This window comes from Pelophylax lessonae (genome assembly GCF_965119305.1).
Source record: "Pelophylax lessonae genome assembly, chromosome: 7".
NCBI classification, from domain to species: domain Eukaryota; kingdom Metazoa; phylum Chordata; class Amphibia; order Anura; family Ranidae; genus Pelophylax; species Pelophylax lessonae.
The window spans coordinates 54760523-54775253 of NC_138774.1; the positions used below are offsets into that span (position 1 = coordinate 54760523).

General features: G+C 43.1%; 1 protein-coding gene across 1 annotated transcript in view; it reads right to left on the minus strand.

Moving 5' to 3' along the window:
- Positions 1-14731, minus strand: part of LOC309560018 (uncharacterized protein) — an 82376-nt gene that overhangs the window by 39225 nt on the left and 28420 nt on the right. Inside the window, exon 2 of the mRNA XM_082263513.1 lies at positions 10699-11742. Within this exon, the coding sequence (XP_082119639.1) occupies positions 10699-11715 (1017 nt within the window). The 5' untranslated portion in view covers positions 11716-11742. The remainder of the gene's footprint in view (positions 1-10698; positions 11743-14731) is intronic.

Here is a 14731-nt window from a genome sequence, read left to right on the forward strand (position 1 = left end):
CGTAAGTGCCTGTCTATCTCCCCTCCCAGGCCTTTCACTCAGCTTAACAACTCTTCTCATCTAAATCTCTCTGTTCTATTACAGTTCCCAGGAAGAGTTATTCAGGTTCCAGCTATAATTGACTCAGGAGCCTGTAGTTGCTTTATTGACCAAACCTTTGCTGCCCAGCATCAGATCCCTCTGCAACCCAAGACTCGGAAGCTTTCTGTTCACCTTGCGGACGGATCCGCTATTAAATCCGGACTAGTCTCACAGGAGACCATACCAGTACCTGTCATCATTGCTTCCTGCCATAAAGAACTCTTATGTCTTGATGTCATCGCCTCACCCTTGTTTCCTATCATCTTGGGGATGCCGTGGCTGCAGGCTCATAACCCACACATCAATTGGATTACACAAGAGATCCAGTTCAACTCTTCATATTGTTGCCAGCACTGCTTATCAGATTCCCCTGGTTCACCTTTGTTATGTATGGACTCAGACTCCGAAGTTTATAAATCTGTTCCTACTGCCTACCTGGACTTTCTGGATGTCTTTAGCAAAAAGGGGGCGGAAACTCTTCTTCCTCACCAGTCTTATGACTGTCCAATCAAGTTACTCCCCGGGGCTGAGGTACCTTTCGGTAGGATTTTTCCCTTATCTGAACCAGAACTCTTGGCCCTAAAGGACTATATTGATGAAAAGCTTGAAAAAGGGGTTCATCCGCCCTTCCACCTCTCCGGCCGGAGCGGACATTTGTTGAGAAGAAGGATCATTCCCTTCGACTTTGTGTCGACTACCGTGAACTTAAAGTCACGATCAAGAACCGGTACCCCTTACCCTTGGTACCCAAACTTTTTCAAAAACTCAGATCAGCAACGATCTTTACAAAACTGGATCTTCGAGGAGCGTATAACTTGGTCCGCATACGGGCCGGGGATGAATGGAAGACGGCATTTCGTACCCGATTTGGGCACTTTGAATACCTGGTGATGCCCTTCAGTTTGTGTAATGCACCTGCTACATTTCAGCATTTTGTCAATGATATTTTTCGAGACTTTTTAGACCTTTGTTATTGTCTATCTGGACGACATTTTGATATTCTCTTCTTCTTTGGAAATTCACAGGGAACATGTAAGGAAGGTGCTAACTCGTCTTCGACAACATGATCTATACGCCAAACCAGAGAAGTGTGAGTTTGAGCGGTTGAGCATCCAGTTCCTGGGACTGATAATTTCTACCGGAGGCATAGAGATGGACCCTCAGAAGGTTGCTGCGATTCTGGACTGGCCTGCTCCCACTGTTAAAAAGGAATCCAACGTTTCATTGGTTTTGCAAACTTCTATCGAAGATTCATCAGAGGATTTTCAACCATCATTTCCCCTATTACCCAATTAACCAAACAGGGCAACAGGTTCTCCTGGACTGCTGAGGCCCAGTCTGCCTATGAAAACCTCAAACAATTATTCACGTCAGCATCCATTCTTAAGCATCCTGACCCGGTTCTACCATATGTCCTGGAGGTTGATGCTTCAGAAACGGCAGTAGGGGCAGTACTCTCCCAGCGCCAAGGAACCAAGGGCCTTCTGCATCCAGTTGCATTTTTTTCCCCGTAAACTCTCTCCAGCCGAGAGGAATTACGATGTAGGGGATCGTGAACTCCTAGCGAATAAGGCAGCACTGGGGGAGTGGACATATCTTCTGGAAGGGGCAGCTCATCCTATTCTTATTTTTACAGATCATAAGAACCTGGAATACTTAAGGACAGCAAAACGCCTGAGGCCACGTCAAGCCAGGTGGGCATTGTTCTTCGCGAGATTCTGCTTTCACATAACATACAGACCTGTGTCAAAAAAATACTAAACCAGATGCCCTATCCCGAATGTTCGCAGAATCTGAAGAAACTGATCTCCCGGACACCATTCTATCTCCCGGAAACTTCCTCCTGTTGCAGGAAGACTTAATTTCTCGAATCAAGCAGGCTTCTGTAGGAATTCCCTTGCTCCCTGAGACACCTTTACAAACCAGGGATGGTCTATTATGGCACCAGGACAAGATCTTTGTACCGGAAGGTGTACGCATTTCTGTTCTGAACCTGTGCCATGACCATGCGTTGGCAGGACATTTTGGGGCCAGCAAAACAGCCGAATTAGTACTCCGTACATTTTGGTGGCCCCATTTACAGGAAGACTGTAGGAAATATGTGGGGGCGTGCACCACATGTATCCGGAACAAAAGCAGCAGGACGAAAGCATGGGGTTTGCTCAAACCACTGCCCATCCCAGACAGACCTTGGAAAATGGTGTCAATGGACTTTATAGTGGAACTTCCCCCTTCTGAGGGGTGTACAGCCATTTTTGTAGTCGTCGACCGGCTCTCTAAAATGGCACACTTCTTACCCATGAAAGGCACCCCTTCTGCGTTGGAAACAACACAAGTGTTCATTAAAGAAATTGTGAGGCTTCATGGGGTCCCAAATAATACTGTATCTGATCGAGGGGTACAATTCACCTCAAGATTCTGGAAAGCTCTATCTGAGGCCCTGAAGATTGAGTTATCCTTTTCCTCAGCCTACCATCCTCAAACAAATGGACAGACGGAAAGGACGAACCAGACTCTGGAACAATACTTACAGTGCTTTTCCTCCTTCTCTCAAGATGACTGGGTAAAACTGCTGCCATTAGCCGAGTTTGCATACAACAATACTAAACACTCAGCTACCTAGCAAGCTCCTTTTTTTGCTAACTATGGTTTTCATCCATCTTTTCTTCCCAATTCTATCCCTGAATGTCCCGTTCCAGCTGTGATGGAAACAGTAACCTTCCTCGAGGCTAACAATAAATTGTTACAGGAAGCAATTACCAAGGCACAGGAATACAGTAAAAGAAACTTTGACAAGAAGAGACGTGGGGAGTTAATCCTGGAACCTGATAGTGAAAAGTGCAGCGCTAAAACAATAAGACAATAAAAACATCAATGGATAAATGAAAAGTCTATGAATGGCACGCAGTAGTCTTGTAAAAAAAGAGGAGAAAACAGTCCAATAAGAAATCCCAATGAAAGTGCTCAGTGCTGATCAGTAAACAGGACACAAGTGCTTGTTCAGTGCAATCCTTCACCAGAGGTGCTAGCCTCTCACCTGTAGGCTGTGAAAAGACAGCCTTAAAAGTACACTCCCAGCAATGTGAAAATCCTGACCAGGACAGCAATCACAGAGGGCATCTCTCCTTTTTGTAAAGGTGTTCACAACGATCCCCATGTAATAGAAAGGGGGCAGACCATAGTGCAATATGTTTCAAACACCACAATTTATTAATAAAACAAATGGACAGCCTCTTACTTCAAGGTAATGCAAAAACGAGCAGTACAGCAATCCAGCTGATCTCCAGACAGAGCGGAACGCTCTGCTAACAGGGGCTACGAGTGACGTCACGATCTCCTCCCCCTTGCGCACGCGTATCGTCCGTGGGTGGGACTTCCTCAGCGTATGGGCGGAGGGGCGGACGTCACTCTTTTTATATGCATCACTCCGCTCAATTCAGCGTCGCCTGGAACCTGGCGATCAGGTATGGTTATCCACAGTTAACCTGAAATTAGCCTGTCCTTCAAGGAAATTGGGACCTAGATTTGTAGGACCATTCCCAGTAAAAAGGAGAATTAACAACGTAGCTTTATGAATTGGAACTACCAGCTTCCTTTAAAATCCACCCGGTTTTTCATGTCACCCTGCTAAAACCTGCCACCCCTGATCCTTTTCCTGAGCGAAATACAGGTCCCCCCGAGCCAGTAATTGTGGACGGTGAAGAGGAATTTGAGGTCGAAGCAATTATGGGTTGCAGGAAAAGGAGGAATCAGGTACAGTACCTGATTAAATGGAAGGGGTATGGTCCTGAAGACAATTCCTGGGAACCTGAAGAAAATATCCATGCCAAAAGACTCATACAGGCTTTCAACTGGGCCCACCCAGCAAGAATGGCCCAGTTGGGCATCCGGAGGCTGCCCATTGGGGGGGGGGGCCATGTCAGGAAGGCTCTGGCAGTGGATGAGTTAAACCCACAGGCTAATCCTGGCTCCACCCTTCTCATCAAGGAAGAGCACTATTTAAGCTGGATCAGCACACAGGTTCAGTGCTGTCTCGTCTTCAGCTTCCCCTGTTCCCTGCATCTGCTACCTGTCTCCTGTGAAATACCAACCCGGCTTGCTTTTGACCACCCCTGCCTCCTGCCTGCATCGACCTCGGCTTGACCTTGACCATCCTTCTGCTCCAACGATTTCATCTGATCTGCTCTTCCTGTGTATGACCCGGCTTGTTTAACTCTGCTTACTTTCAGTTCCTGGAAGCTCCCAGTCACACCCGCTGCCTTCTCTCCACTGGAGTTCTGTGGCCACCTGACATCCTACTCTGCTATTAACCAGCACCAGCACGCCATCAGGCACTCGTGCGACTCTGTACTCCTGCGCCTCCTGTTTACACTACCAGGGGCCCCGAGTCAGAGGTGTAAGAGAGGCCTTCCTCCGCATATTCAGGCTCCATCCGCCAGGTATGTGATAGTGTGAAAGCGATAACACCAAATTTAACACACCTGCTCCCCATTCACACCTGAGACCTTGTAACACTAACAAGTCGCATGACACCAGGGAGGGAACATTGGCTAATTGGTCCCTATTTGGACATTGTCACTTAGGGGTAACTCGCTTTTGTTACCAGCGGTTTAGACATTAATGGCTGTGTTGAGTTATTTTGAGGGGACAGCAAATTTACACTGTTATACAAGCTGTACACTCACTACTTTACATTGTAGCAAAGTGTCATTTCTTCAGTGTTGTCACATGAAAAGATGTAATAAAATATTTACAAAAATGTGAGGGGTGTACTAACTTTTGTGAGATACTGTATATACATACTGGTTAGTTCTGGTTGGAACAATCCCTCCGCTACTGCTATCTTGCAGCGCCCATCCAGGAGATCGTTGGGTGCCCTCTGTCCTATAGAACTCCAATGGGATTCCCTGAAGAAGCTGCATAGCGAAACACGGAGTGATCCTTTGGTAGATTTGTGCATTAGAACCCTTCTGATCCAGGCATAGGAGGTCGGCCATCTTGATATTATTCAGACATAGACCCTACTGTATGTTGGACCACTTATGGGTTCTTTTGGTTCAGAAGCATGTTGTTGCACTGTTGTGCTTCCTTATTTCAGTGATGGTTTTTATGTATTTAGATCTTTTATACTAATACATTTTGCATGTATTTATACTATTAAGGAATGTACGTTTTCTTACAAGATTAATCAGTAGATGCATTAAAAGTCCTATCATTCTTGGGGGTTATATTCCCCCCCCCCCCCCCACACACACACACACACACACACACACACTTTTTACTTTTCTATATTATTGGATGTGGCACCACTATATATAGGATCAAGTCTCAGTTTTTGCATATAAAAACATAGATAATTTGGTGAGAGTGAAGGGCAGTGTGAGGGTTGTCAACAGCTCACAGGGACACCCTCCTGAAATAGGGGGCTTTCCCTGAAAATGAGGAATGTCAGGTCACCCTACTATACTGCTAAAAAAAAAAAATTAAAGGAAAACTTTGAAAACACATCACATCTCAATGGTGAAAAATATCATGCTAGATATCTATACTGATATAGACTGGGTAATGTGTTAGGAAGGAAAGGATTCCACATCGTTTGATGCTAAAGAAAATTATCAACCTACAGAGGGCTGAATTTAAAAGACACCCCGAAAATCAAAGTGAAAAATAAAATGATGCAACAGGCTAGTCCATTTTGCTGAAATTTCATTGCGGCAACTCAAAATGGTACTCAGTAGTTTGTATGGCCCCCACTTCCTTGTATGTATGCCTGACAACTTCAGGGCATGCTCCTAATGAGACGATGGATGGTGTCCTGGGGTATTTCTTCCCAGATCTGGACCAGTGCATCACTGAGTTCCTGAACAAGCTGAGGTGCAAACTGGTGGCGTCAGATGGACTAAAACATAATGTCCCAGAGGTGTTCTAATGGATTTAGGTCAGGCAAGCATGGGGGCCATTTAATGGTATCAATTCCTTCATCCTCCAGGAAATGGCTGCACACTCTCGCCACATGAGGCCGGGCATTGTCGTGCACCAGTAGGAACCCAGGACCCATTTCACCAGCGTAGAGTCTGACAATGGGTCCAAGGATTTCATCCCAATACCTAATGGCCAGGGTGCCATTGTCTAGCCTGTAGGAGGTGTGTGCGTCCCTCCATGGATATGCCTCCCCAGACCATCACTGACCCACCACTAAACCAGTCATGCTGAATGATGTTACAGGCAGCAAAAAGTTCTCCATGGCTTCTCCGGACCCTTTCACATTTGTCACATGTGCTTGGGGTGAACCTGCTTTTATCTGTGAAAATCACAGGGCGCCAATGGTGGACCTGGAAAATTCTGGTGTTCAATGGCAAATGCCAATCGAGCTCCATGGTGCCCGGCAGTGAGCACAGGGCCCACTAGAGGATGTCTGGCCCTCAGGCCACCCTCAAAGTCTCTTTCTGATTGTTTGGTCAGAGACATTCACACCAGTGGCCTGCTGGAGGTAATTTTGTAGGGCTCTGGCAGTGCTCATCCTGTAACTCCTTGCACAAAGGAGAAGATACCGGTCCTGATGACTAAGGACCTTCTACGGCCCTGTCCAGCTCTCCTAGAGTAACTGCCTGTCTCCTGGAATCTCCTCCATGCTCTTGAGACTATGGTGGGAGACAAAGCCAACCTTCTGGCAATGGCATGCATCGATGTGCCATCCTGGAGGAGTTGGACTGCCTGTGCAACCTCTATAGGGTCCAGGTATCGCCTCATGCTACCAGTAGTGACACTGACCCTAGCCAAATGCAAAACTAGCGTTTGGAGGTCCTCTCATTGTTTCCCATCTAGTGCACTTGTTGTTCATTTCCTTAACACCAAAGCAGCTAAAACTGATTAACAACCCCCTCTGCTATTTAACTGACCAGATCAATATCCCAGGAGTTTAACTGAATTGATGCTATATTCAGATTAATAAGCGTTCCCTTGATTTTTTTGAGCAGTGTATAAAAGACATACATTTGACACCCAGTAATGTATCCATGGACTCAGGTTTGATAAAACAAAAGAATGGCAATTTTATTCCTACATAAATGCATAATACTCAATACATACATACATACATAAATATAATACTTTGTACAATATTTTTAAAGTACCATATACAGGTCGCAAAAATTTTACATTTTCTAAAACCAGCCATGTAGCAGCAGCAGGTCCAGCAATCCAGCACTACTAGAAGACCTAGTATACATGGGCATTTTACATGCATTTTTTATTAGATATTTAAGATGGTCTTGTAAGGAGAAAAGAATCACTATCTGATCTCAGAAGCCTGTGTACACTAGCCCTTTACCTGGTTTTATGTATGGGAAGATCCATAAGGCTGACCATACATTATACAATTTTTGTATGCAATCAGGCAGGCCCTTGCACTACATAGTTGAAGGTAAATCTAAAGAAAATGAAAAGAAAATTATATAATGTATGGCCAGATGGCCCCTGTGCACATGGGCAGTTTGGTCCATCTGCATCAAATCCTAGTGTTTTCAGGTGTCTGGTAGCACAGGTGCAGTGTCCAGTCATGCTGCCAGTAGCCTGTAAAATCAGGATGAAATATGCAGTGGCTGGAAGCTGTAATGAATGATACCCATGTTTAGGCCAGTATGCATTCAGGGATATACGCCCAAAAATTTCTGCATTTGGGGCAAAGTTCTCTGAATGCATATGGCCTAAATGTGCATGCCTCTCAGTACAGCATTCAGCAGTCACGTATTTCAGCCTGTCAGATTTTAGGGCTGGATGCTGTGTATCAGTGCCTGCTGGGCACCTGACAATCCCGGGATTTGACGCACATGGGCCAAACCATCCATGTGCATGTAGCCCTAAAACTGGCCATACACTAGAAGAATTACGTTCAAAACCTTAATTTCAAAAATGTTCGATTTTCGAATCGTTCGTTTTTGACCACAGTGATGGGAAAATTCAAAGAAGCTGGTATGGAAATGTTTTTCCCCAAGTGAATACAGTTCTCATTTGGGAACTTAAATTCAGACCAAAATAGAATGTTAAAAGGAAAAACACAATTTTGAAGTTTTTTACGATGACATTTGTCAAGTCCCTGAATGAACTGATAAGAATTTTTATAAGAATGTTCATGTAACTGTTCAAATCTACAAGTGTATGGCCAGCTTAGATGTCCAATAGACACTACCCTGTGAACAGAAAAGAAAACCACATTTGGTGATTTGCCAGTCAACATGATGGTTGTGAAGGTAAAGAATAGGGGAGGCCAACTCTGTATTTAAAGCTGAAGCTAATTTGTCTATTATTTTTTAATGATACAGCACTAAACACCCTAGCTATGTGTAATGGTGTATACTCCATTATCTGCAGACAGCGGCTTCTCATAAAACATCTTCCATTCAGTGCTTCCTTCACAGCCACCTGAACCGTTCTGGTGGTGTGAAGGGTAACAGCCGTTGTTGCTTGTAAGAAAAGTAGCGCTGCTCGCTGGCCCCCTTCTGCCCGCTCTGCCATTGATATTGCCCATACACACCATTACATATAACTAATTTGTTTAGTGCTATATCCCCAGAAAAAGGCATTTTGTGTAATATCTGAAGGCTACTCTAGTCCTCCGTTACCCTCACTTCCTGTCCTGCTCACAATTTGCAATAGGAAAAAAAGTAAAAAAAAATAAAAAATTGGGGAGGGGTTCATGCCTTCCCCTAACGCTACAAAAAGCATTTTATTATGGTCTGTGTAGCTATTTGACACTCGCTTAACACTAGCTGGTGTTCTTGCAAAACGCTTGCTGCCATCCCATTGCTGCATGGCTGATCTCAATCTCAATGTTTACATGTTGGCTGCGGCTGCATCCCCCATCACCTAAAAATCTCAGTTCTGCTTGCTGAGATCGAGTGGAAAGGCAACCTGGAGAGAATAATCTCCCTTAGCGCTGAGAGGTTCATTAATGGAGCCAAGTGTTGGAACCAGTGTTTTGGCACTGGGCTCTTGGACACAGCCCGGATCTGCAAGATGCTGGGATTTTGTTGAAATCCCAGGTCAGTCCCGCGGAATCCAGGATAGTTAGGAGGTATAAAGTTGTACAGACATGGAATCATTCTCTTATTTGACTACAAATGATCTGCAAGCATTCAGGGTTCATCTTTCCTAGCCTCCTTTTTTGCTACATATCATTCGCTTCACTAGCACAGGTGCAGTTTAGCGAGAACATGTCAGCTTCTAAACCTTGTCTAAGCCAACAATACTCCTAAAGTACTTATTATTAGGTACCCATGTTATTCTTTAAACCTTTTGGTTCCTATGTAAAGCTCACTAGATTTCAATCCTAAACTATGGACAAGGCCTCTACTTCTACACTTAAAAGCATTAAATGGCACTATGCCTCCACCCACCATTCTATATTTTAATGTTAGAACCGCAGTGGGCACTAAAGGCTCTGACTATACACTGCTGCATGGCTAGGGTGCGAAATCCATGAAATTCAGGGAGAGTCAGAAATTAATTTACAGACTAACATAGGTACTTGCGGGGAAACATAAGGTGCCTTCACATCCGCTGTATTGTTAACCAAGACCTTGTTTTGGACCAGATAGGTTTATTTTTCCTTGGATTTTGAAAAGACCATCAAATGTTATATTAAACTATTACTACGCAAATCAAAAAAAAACTGGGAAAGTAAATATTATGGACATTTGTGCTCCTATACTATTGCCGATATCCAAGAATGACTTGATTCCCTGCCGTGCTACTCTGCTCATCTAACGTAGCAAGATGAACTTCATATAGTATGTATTGTCTGTACCAGCTACTTAACATTAAAACCTTCATATGGCTACTCTCAAATAGAGCAAACTAAAGTGGAAAAGTCAAAGAATCTTTAAAGAAATGGAAATGTGACAGAATGATTCCAGGTGATCTGACTTAACCAAATCAGTATTGGTGGGTAGATTCGCTGTAGACCAAATTAACATTGTTGGGTAGAGATACTTTAAATCGATGCCTCTGGATTAGATAAGTTCAATGAGACCAATCGGACCCTAATATGCAATTATTGTTACTGTACAGACCATACAATATTTGGTGCTCTATTCATTTACATTATGAAAGAGATGTGAGAAAAGTGTACCAATCTCCCTAATACTGCATTGTATTCTGAAATGTGTTCATTACCAATGGCAAGTGCAAGTGTGTGCCCTAAAAAACACACAGATCAATATTAACTATTTTTTTATGAAATATAAATTTATCACACTTGGCCTTTAGTTCAGTAGGTTTTCTCTGTTGTGGCCCAACCATCTTATAACACCATGAAAGCATTCTAATACTGTATCAATTATTAAGTATTACTACGCAGTCCATCGGTCGGTTTTATTTTTCCTTTAGAAAAAGCAGCATCAGAAGTTTCCTTTTCTTGCGGTCAATATCTTCAGTAAAAGTTTAAAACCAAATTTATGGACATGAAAACTGTAAACTGGCAGCTAGCTTACTCCATTAAAAAGGGATAGCGTTGGTCAGGAACCTAGGACATCACATTTTCAAGTTTCTATGTCAAAAGATCTCTTTGTAGATCCAAATTGCATTTTTTTCCTTCCTCATCTATAACCGTGTCTGTACTTTGGTTTGGTGTGTGCAAAGAAGTCCATTGTTCTTTGGGGCATCATCGCAATCAAAATTAGGGCGCCCCGTTTTGTTTTTTTCTCTTTTACCTCTGGAAAGCAAACAAAAGTAGATAGCTCGTAGTTCCATCATAAGGTCTCGCTTTACTCCATCACTAACAAATATATTAATGAAAGGGTCTAAGGCACTGCTGACACTGGTGAGGGTAAAAGAGATCCTGTATGCTGGACGAACTCGCTCCTCTATGTCACAGCTGCCATATTTAATGTCACTCACATATGAGCGGATGAAAAGGACCACATGGTAGGGGAGGTAGCAGATGATAAAGATGGTGATCATGGAAAGAAGAAGGCCAGTCACCCTCCTTTTTTGCTCTGCCTCCAAGGTAGAGGTACGCTGTATCACCATGATAATGGAGCAGTAAGAAAAGACCAGAAGAACCAATGGGATGAGAAAAACCACAAAGATACGAAAATAGTTGAGATGAGCCATCCACCGCTCCATAGGGTACTTCTCATAACACAATTTCACATTTTGGATGGAGGTAAACAGGTCGTTTCTGCCCAAGAAATAGGAGTGAGAGCCAAGAATGATCAACCAAACCACAACGCATATCACCAAAGCTTTTCTCATGCTTCGAATGGTCCGTGAGCGTAACGGGAAAACTGTAGCAATAAAACGATCTGTGGCTATACAGCTAAGAAAGGCAATAGTGGTGTAAAGGTTGGAGTTGAAGAAGAAGCCCACAATTTTACAGCTTAGAGTTCCGAAGACCCAGTCCTCTTTGGCAGTGTAGACTATCCAGGCAGGGAGGGTGAAGATGTACAGTAGGTCTGAAATACAAAGATTGGCCAGATAGATGCCCAAGATGTTTTTCTTTTTAATTAACTGCACAATAACTCCGATCGCCGTCAGGTTTCCCAACAATCCCACCACAAAAACGCTGCCATAGATGATGGGAAAGAGGATGGTTTCATAGTCTTTTGGGAAAGTGCAATTTGTCTCGTTAGACATTGATACAATGCAGCTTCAGTTGCGCTCCTAGCAAACAACAGTAAATAAAATCAGAACTGTCTCTTCCAATCATAATTATGCTTGTGCATTTAGTTGGCATTTTTACACAACACAGACACACAAAACTACAGATGCTGAAATTACAGAATGCTAAAGTCTTATTTGAAGAATCTGTAGATGAAGATTACACCATATTGGTGAAACTGGTGTTATATTGGTGTTACAAGCTTATAACGAAATCAAAAACAGACTCTGCCAAGATAAAAATTTCCCATATAATACAATCTAATCTATGTAGGGCTACAGGTCCAGAATACTAATTACAGAGTTTATTAGCTTGATCTGTTACTGACTGCTTCCAATGATTTTACAATATATAAAAACACCCAAACCTTTATGTATAAGTGATAGTTTTAGATCTAAGATAATAGGTTGCCGATACAGCAACAAAAAAGAATTATTGTCTCTGTAGGTTCCAGCAAATGACCCTGCATGAACAAGCTCTTGGGAATAGCTGACTAATTATATATTGTTTCAGACACCAGACATTGTGACGGTAGGAGTTGCCTGCCCATTCTCATTCACACCCTGAACATGCATGCTGGGTAGAGAATGTAAACTTTCCATACATATTAAAGAAAAAAAATAGAAATATTCTGAAAATGTAAAAAAAAAAAAAAAAAAATGAGTGGATTAGTTTTACAAATTGAATTGGTTTACAACACTTCTTTACTTGAAGATGCTGCTGGGGAAGAAACCTTTGTGATTATCCAGAAGCAGCAGAATGAGTCCTTCAGGAATGAGAACTCTGGAGGCAAAAGCTCCTCGACCTTTTTATTATGGTCCTTATCATTTCATTCCATAAAACATTTTTAATGTCTTTAGGGTGCCTCTGGCATGCTAGGATGTGCTTTATCATCCTTGTAGCATTTGGAAAAGAATACTTCTTCTCAAAACATTTTCAAATTGTAGCTTTGGGGCTCTTTCACACGGACGTTCCGTATGTCCGTAAATCACCCCATCCGTTTGCAGGTGATTTACGGACATAATGAATGTCTATGGGATTGCGGATGTCAGTGGATGACCATCCTCTGACATCTGATTTTCGTCCATTCAGCTCTGTTCCGTTTTTTGGAACGAACAGAACCCTATTTTTGTTCCGTTTAAAAAACGGAACGGATGCAAAATCGGATTTCAGCGGTGTCATCCCTTTAATTTTTCCTCTAATGCTGGGGTAGTGTGAGCATACACGTACTGTACATAAAATAATAATTTGTGAAAATCACCATTCTGATGTGGTACTTCCCATGTTCAATAATCATGTGAGGTATATTTCTAATTTAACTTTATAGTTGCCATCTTTTCGTACCATCTTAGACTTGTGGACTGACATGTATTTCTCTTGAAATATCCATAACTTTGAGCACCAAGCAACTTCATATTTTCTCTTGAATTTTGAAATGTTATATTCAATTATTCCAGATTATAAAGATAATGTACAGCAGGTCTACATCCAAGGACAAGGACACACACCAATGCACCTGTCTAATGTGAACAGAGCACATAGAGAAAATGTTTTTTCTCAGTGTCCTTGTGTTACTTAACCACTTGCCGACTGCGCACAGTATATTTACTGCGGCAGTCAGCCCCTCACAGGCAGAGCGGCGTAGGTCTACGTCGCTAGCCTGTGAGGCTCTGGGGAGCGAGTGCGCCGCCGGAGGCGCGCTCCCGCTCCCGCGCTGTCACGGACCCCCCCACCCGATGTCCGCCGGTCACTCGGCGATCGTCGGGGGAGAGGGAGAATGGCAGGCGGCTAGTGTAAACAAGCCGCCTGTCATTCTCCCCTGTGTAGAAACAATGATCATATGGTTCTACTATGTAGGACCGTTGATCATTGTTCCTACACCTCAAGCCACAGCCAATAACAGTTAGAATCACGCCCCTAGGGACACACACAGCCCCTCCCTCTCAAATAAAGTTAACCCCTTCACTGCCAGTGTAATTTTACAGTAACAGTGCATATGTATAGCACTGATTACTGTAGAAATGTCACTGGTAACCCCAAAAGTGTCAAAAATGTCAGTCAAGGGTCCGATCTGTCCGCCGCAATGTCGCAGTACCCCAAAAAAAAACAAAAAACGCAGATCGCCGCCATTACGCGTTAAAAAAAAAAATGACAAAAATCTTTCCCTTTGTTAGTAAACGCGATAACTTTTGCGCAAACCAATCAAAATACGCTTTTTGCGATTTTTTTTACCAAACATATGTAGCATAAAACAAATTGGCCGAAAATGTTAAAAAATTTGGATTTTTACATTTTTTTTGGGGGGAATTTCATATAAAAAAATTTGAAAAATATTGTTATTTTTGCAAAATTGACGCTTTTTTTTGTTTATAGCGCTTGATCAAAAAAAAAAAAAAATCGCACAGGTGATCAAATACCACCAAAAGAAAGCTCTGTTTGTGGGAAAAAAAGGACGTCAAATTAGTTTAGGTACAGCGTCGCACGACCGCGCAATTGTCCGTTAAAGTCACGCAGTGCCGAATCGCAAAATACCCCCTGGTCAGGAAGGGGGTAAAATCTTCCGGGGCTTAAGTGGTTAAGCAGCTCTACATACCTTAGGGCTTGTTCACACTTTTGCAGACAGCTGTGTTTTTCTGCAGTAGAAAAAAAATGCAGCTGTCCCCATACTTACAGATATGGTGCTGCTCATTGCCTCCTTCATTCTTCGGCTCTCTTTCTGCTCCAGGGGCAGTCCCTCAAGGAGGATGATCTTGCTCAGTCTATCCACAGCAATACAAGCCCTGGGCTCTACACTGTATACTGTATATCAAGTCTAAAGGAGAAAGTCAAAGCTTCAGCTACAGTCCCCGCCTGTTGGCCACTCCCCACTTACACGTTTCACCCAGAATGGCCCTAGTTATAGAGGCAGCTCTTTGGAAGGAAACACAGAAAACAAAGCTTTTCTATGTGCCCTGCTCATACTTGAAAGCAGTTGTCAGCTGCTGTACAGAA